Consider the following 6,000-nt stretch of genomic DNA (forward strand, 5'->3'; position numbering starts at 1 on the left):
GGCATGGAGAATGACACTCTCCCCCATCGATGTTGGGCACAGAGACAGTGGAACGATTACTATTGAAAATTTAGGGAGTTTCCCGTGGTGGCTCAGTGGTTAACAAATCCGACTAGGGACCATGGGGTTGCCGGTTCAGTCCCTGGCCTTGCTCAGTGGGTTGGGGATCCTGCGTTGCTGTGAGCTGTGGTGTAGGCTGCAGACGCGGCTCGGATCCCACGTTGCTGTGGCTCTGGTGTAGGCCCACTGCTACGGCTCTGAATAGACCCCTAGCCTGGGAACCTCCATGTGCTGCGGGAGCGGCCCAAGAAATGGCAAAAAGACAAAAAGACAAAAAAAAAATTGGGGGAGTTCCCCTCCTGGCAGTGGTTAACAAATCCGACTAGGAACCATGAGGTGGCAGGTTCGATCCCTGGCCTTGCTCAGTGGGTTAAGGATCCCGCACTGCCAGGAGCTGTGGTGTAGGTCGTAGAGGCGGCTCGGACTGTGCTGCTGCTGTGGTGTAGGCCGCCAGCTGTAGCTCCGATTAGACCCCTAGCCTGGGAACATCCATATGCTGCTGGTGCGGCCCTAAGGGAAAAAAAAAAAAAGTTTAGATTCGGACGTGAGGTAGGTTAAGTGAATTCTTAGGTTGGGGATGGAAATGCTGGAGGCTGGGGTGGGGGTGGGTGAGGAGGGTCCTGATTTTCTAGCCTCCCCTGATTGGGTTGGGAGCGTGAGGAGTTAGAACCAGGGGTTAGTACTGGGGTGTTGGGGATGGGGGAGCGTTGCAACTTGAAAAGGTAGGTGGGTTGGAATAGGCTCCCAGGATTAGGGTGCGCCCCAAATCTCGCCCGCCGCCAGAGCCCAGGTCACCCTTGGGACTGCCAGACATTTACCTGCTTCTTCAGTTCCTGACTGCGGCGCTGCAGAGACTGGAGGGGATCGCGCTGCCGCCTTGCCAGCATCTCCCTAGAGTCGGCGCGGAGCTCAGGCCGGTCGCCAGGGAAACCAAGGAGGTGGCGCCGGAAGGTGACGTCATTACCGCGTGCGGATCCCGCCTCCTTACAGCCCTGCTGTCTAGGCGGGAAGAGCGTATCTTGGTGAAGGTAACCGGCCAGCCCGCAGGGCCTGAGCTCTGTACTCGGGCTCACAGCCCAGATAGTCATCTATTCCTCACCAATCCCGAAGGACTGGGGTGGAGTTGGGGGGGGAAATGCCCTTCGGCGTCCGAAACTACAAGTCCCACAATACTCTAATGTCACGGCATTCCTGTTGAGGTTCTCGGTGGTAAGGCATTTGTTTTCTGATACCAGTTTTGCGGAACTGATCTTAAGATACAATTTAAGAATTTTAATGTATTAACTGCACGGATAGCATGGCATACATGGTTCTGGCGTATACTCTCACTTCAAATCGGCAGTTTTTAATTCTTTGCCGTTTGGGATATTTCTTGTTATCACTTCATTGTAGTTTTGCTTGTTCACCCTTAGTTCTGAGGATAGTAATTCTTTATGTTTTACAGCAATCCCGTGAGCACGTAATTATGAGCTCAGTTTTACATCTCTCAGGGAGGTTTGGTAGTATTTCCCTGAGCGGGACTCAGTCCCATAAACCCAATTTCCAATTTTTTTCCACTACAGCGGATAAAAATAACTATCTGAATAACTTTTCAAGAGGAATCACACCGATATTAAGTATTTTTCAGTACAACACACAATTCCACAGGCCCAACTGCCACGCTATTTGCGTACTTTTTTCGCAGTATAGAGAAAAGTGACAGGAACTCACCTTGCTTAACTTTCATGCTGAACACCCCCCCCCCATTTCCGTGTAACATCACAGATTAGGATACAGAACATGACCATCACCCTAGTAGTCCTCCCCACCTTCTAATCCCTGCCCACCTCCACACCCTACATCAAAAGTAAACATTAGGAGTTCCCTGGCAGCCTAGTGGCTAAGGACCTGGTGTTACCATTGCTGTAGTTAGGTTCAATGCCTGGCCCAGCAACTTTTGTATGCATCAAGGCACAGCCAAAAAACAAAACAAAACAAAACAAAACAAAAAAACAACAAAAAACACAAACAAAAAAAGTAAACATCGTCCTAACTTCCACCTGTAAAAATTTGTCTTGCCTCCTTTTGAGCTGTGTAATGGAATCATGCAGCATGTACTGGCATCTTGTTAGGCTTCTTTCACTCAGTATGTTTGTACATCTGTATCATTATGTGCATTATGGTTGTTCATTCTCAGTGCTCTCTGGTATTTCATTTTATGACATCCGCTAATATACTCACCCATTCTACTCTTGCTTTTTGTAGCTCATGTCTTTATTTTGAATTTTTTCTACATTACGGCTCATGACACTTCACTTAAATAACCATAGTATTTCTATTAAAAAGCTGAACAAAGGAGGTAGTTAAGTGCTACGAAGTATTTCTAGATGGATTAATAAATCAGTACATCTAAGTGATCTTGTAAGAGGTAAGCAAAAAGAAAAAAAGGCACTACAGACAATCTGTCATTTATGAAATATTTATTTTACATATATGTCTGTAAGTAAATGAAAAAATTCTACCTGCTTTGTAGGCATTTCCATATTTTAAATGGAACAGTTACAGGGTCATGAAGATTGTACAATTCTATGTTGGTTAAAATAAACAAACTCCCTACATATGTGTATATGTATGAGGAAGGAGGCAAAAAACTGTTGTTCACCTTAGGTGGAAAGATGAGTTTGACTTTATACATTTTTGTACCCAATTCAGAGTGACAAGCATTTATTCCTTATGAGTCCTGGATCAACATCATCGACATCACCTGGGAAACTGTTAGAAATGCCTAATCTCAGGCTTCACCACAGACCTACAGGATCAGAATCTATATTTTAATAATAGTGTTTCATTTGCACATTCAAGCTTGAGGAAACCACTTAGGAAACCACTGAGTAATCTCATTCCTTATGCTGTAAGGAATGAGATTACTCAGTTAACTGCCTTCTTTTTCATTAATTTACATTTCTTTTGACTTATAGTACCTAGCATAGTCACCTTAACACTAGTCATTGCTCTCTGCTGTCATCCCTGATGCCATTATGGAAATCAGAGTAACCTACAAGAAAGTTTTAAAGACAGATGGCCAAAACCAAAGAACACTACGGCCAGTGTCTCTCCTGAGAACAAGCTACTTCATAAAACTCTTTATGATTTTCTTTCATCACTGCGTTACAATGAATATCAATTTTGTATAGCTTCCTCACGGATGACACTGAAAGAGAATTTAAAAGCTTCTGAGGGACTCATAGTGTAGATCTAGTGGCTAATACAGAAAAAGTAATGTCTCCACGTAAAGCAGTATTTTCAGGGAAAAAAAACCAAACATGTTTAAGTAGGGCAAGGGGTAGAGAGCTAGAAGGGAAACAGTGAGAGGCAACGTTAAGGAGAACTGTCCGCCACAGTGCCGGGCCACATGGGCACAGTGTAAAGAGGCAGGCATGACAGAACACTGAGGTGAGACACGAGAGGGAGATGAGTGTGTCATGGTGCTGCACCTAACTGATGAGAAAGGAATCAATACTGGGAAGACCAGGTTCACTGGGAACATGAACAGGCCCAGAGGGTCACAACCTAGAGGCTTAACTGGGCACATACCAACAGTCTGGGGGCACCACGCATGTGCCCTAAGAAACCTACCTTGTCTCAAAGGCCTCACCTCTTTGAGCCTCAGTGAGGAATGGTGACTTGGATACTTCAGCCAACTGCAGCCCAGAAGGGATGGAGCTCTAGAACTAACGGTTCAGTCCCTGAATACTGCATTCACAGAATGAAAGTGGAAAAAAGTGGCTTTCTGTGAAACAACTTTTCTGAATTTTCTTATGTTAACATGCTGCTGGAGTTCCCTAGTGGCTTAGCGGTTAATTAAGGATTCAGCAGTTGTCACTGCTGTGGTTTGGGTTCAATCCCTGGCCTGGGAACTTCCACATGCCATGGGCTCAGCCAAAAGAAAAAAGAAAAAAAAGAAACTTATCCAAGATTACTTAGAGTTTACTGCCACTCTTGGAAGTGCAAAGGTCTTACATACACTGCCTTTACCTCACTTATTTTTACAGTCCCTTGTTTTCCTGACCAGTTCCAGTAAAACAGCTGGCCAAAAAGATTCAGCTGTCTCCAGGCCAACTCTGCTTTGCAACTGCACCAAGGAACTAGCACCCAATCCTTAAAAAACAAGTTATCTGATCAAAACCACTAATATATCAGTTTTGAGAATCCAGATCTCTCAATTCAGTAAGCTGCACAGCAGGCAAGATACTTTTCCTTTAACAATAATAAAAGTTTAAACATCTTTGAATTTTTTATTTTAAAAATAAAATAGATTCATAAAGTGCAAGGAGAAACTATTTCTGTCCAATGCTCTGTATCCATCTTCAACAAGCTGTTGGAAACAGAAAAGAGAAATAAAAATTAGTAATACATAATCGTTAACTTCAAATTATTCTACTGTTTAGTTAAATCATGAAGAATAAGATTTGGTGTTGCAGATTTTTCTTATCTAACTAAGACTCTGGAAAATTTTCACAGCTCTGATGAAAAAGCCAGGACTAGATGCAAGGCTCCTTACTTCCAAGCCACTCCTCTTTCCACTTGACCAGCACAGTGGAGATGACACAGCATGAATAAAAAGATGTACTATGGTGCTACCAAAAATATAAATAAAAATAAACTGATAAGGAAGTGACAGGAACACCTCTAGGGTGTTTTTTCCTGTGTTTACCATTTTGAAGTTTAATGTCGTCAAGGTGCAACAACATTGCGCCTGCTAAGATTCTCCCGTAAAATACACGCAGTGAACTGAACTAGACACCCAAGTGCGAGCTATTAGGGAAACTTCCCTCCTCTGTCTGGTGTTTGTGGGGGCAAGTCACCTCCTATGGACTCTCCAAAGTCCCTTCTGCTCCAAGATATCCGTCCGTCCCCAAAGCCTCCCCTTAGAGTACCGCCATAAGTACTGCTCACCGACTCCGGGAAGAGCCTGGCACGGCGGGCGGAGAGCTTGAGGCGAGCCTGGCTTCAGTCGCCGGAGCCCCCAGCGCGGGAGAGAGGCGGCCTCGAGGTGGCCGCGTGGGGGCCGGCGGGGATCGACAATGCGGGGATCTCAGGCCAGGTCCAGCTTCTTCTGCGTCGCCGCCAGTTTGTCCTGCAGCCTCTTTTTCCTCCAGTCCAGGTAGCGCCTCCGCAGCCGGTTGGCCTGCCAGCCCAGGAGCACTCCGGAAGCGAAGGCAACCAGCACTGACAGCTGCAGTGTCCTCTCTGACACATCCGCCATTGCCGCTCCGGGCGTGCAGCGCTGCCTACGGCGGGACGGCGGGGTCAAAAAGCGCAACGCGGTCAGGGGCGGGGCGCGGAGCCTGCATGCCAGGCACGTCCAGCTGCGCCTCATTGGACGCACAAATTCGTCAGACTCGCCTTCCGCGGAAAGCTTGGCTGGTCTTGGAAGCCTCCGTCTTTCCCTCATCGGAGGCCCCACAATTTTATTGTTTGACGTTCATCAGATGCTGTCTTGCATTATTAGCTAACTTCGGTGGTGCGTCAGCTCATCCTCTTTGTATTTTCTCTCAGCAGTAGTATTCCAGCCAAGTGTGTCACTTTAAATTTTCTGGCAACTTATTAAAAAAAAAAAAAGACACAGATGAATTTACTTTTAATACTGTATTTTACTTATCTCAATATATAGAGGATGTTATCCTTGCACATGTAATCGGTATAAAAGCTATTAATGAGGTGAGTTTTTAAATACTAAGTCTTTGAAATCTGCTGTAGGTGTTGTAATTAACAATTTGAACACTAAATTTTCAGTGGAGATACTTAACCAGTATCTAGATTTCATAAAATTTAGTTGAAAGATTAGACTCTTAGACCCTCTTTGTTCCAAACGCATGTAAAATTTCTCTGATAACTGAGTTGAGTATCAGTTTTCAAATTAAATTTAAATTCATTAAAATGTTTTTATAATTTAAGTAA

The 6,000-nt window shown here is 44.9% G+C and overlaps 2 protein-coding genes across 5 annotated transcripts in view; both read right to left on the bottom strand.

Annotated features, from left to right (window-relative positions):
- The window catches only part of NPHP1 (nephrocystin 1), a 57,753-nt gene extending 56,600 nt beyond the window's left edge, over nt 1-1,153 (bottom strand). The window contains exon 1 of one of the 4 annotated variants that reach the window (XM_047781238.1): nt 879-1,153. In XM_047781238.1, the coding sequence (XP_047637194.1) occupies nt 879-1,148 (270 nt within the window). In that variant the 5' untranslated portion in view covers nt 1,149-1,153. The remainder of the gene's footprint in view (nt 1-878) is intronic. The other 3 variants (XM_047781240.1, XM_047781237.1, XM_047781241.1) reach the window with 3 other exon arrangements.
- A 3,158-nt stretch (nt 1,154-4,311) lies between these two features.
- MTLN (mitoregulin) lies at nt 4,312-5,434 on the bottom strand. The gene is made up of 2 exons (XM_047781242.1): nt 4,996-5,434; nt 4,312-4,414 (listed from the first exon to the last, which is right to left on the bottom strand). Exon 1 carries the CDS (start codon nt 5,417-5,419, stop codon nt 5,135-5,137), a length of 285 nt encoding a protein of 94 aa, XP_047637198.1. The 5' UTR covers nt 5,420-5,434; the 3' UTR covers nt 4,312-4,414; nt 4,996-5,134.
- Between the last annotated feature and the right edge of the window lie 566 nt (nt 5,435-6,000).

This window comes from Phacochoerus africanus, chromosome 5, assembly GCF_016906955.1.
Source record: "Phacochoerus africanus isolate WHEZ1 chromosome 5, ROS_Pafr_v1, whole genome shotgun sequence".
In the NCBI taxonomy this organism is placed as follows: domain Eukaryota; kingdom Metazoa; phylum Chordata; class Mammalia; order Artiodactyla; family Suidae; genus Phacochoerus; species Phacochoerus africanus.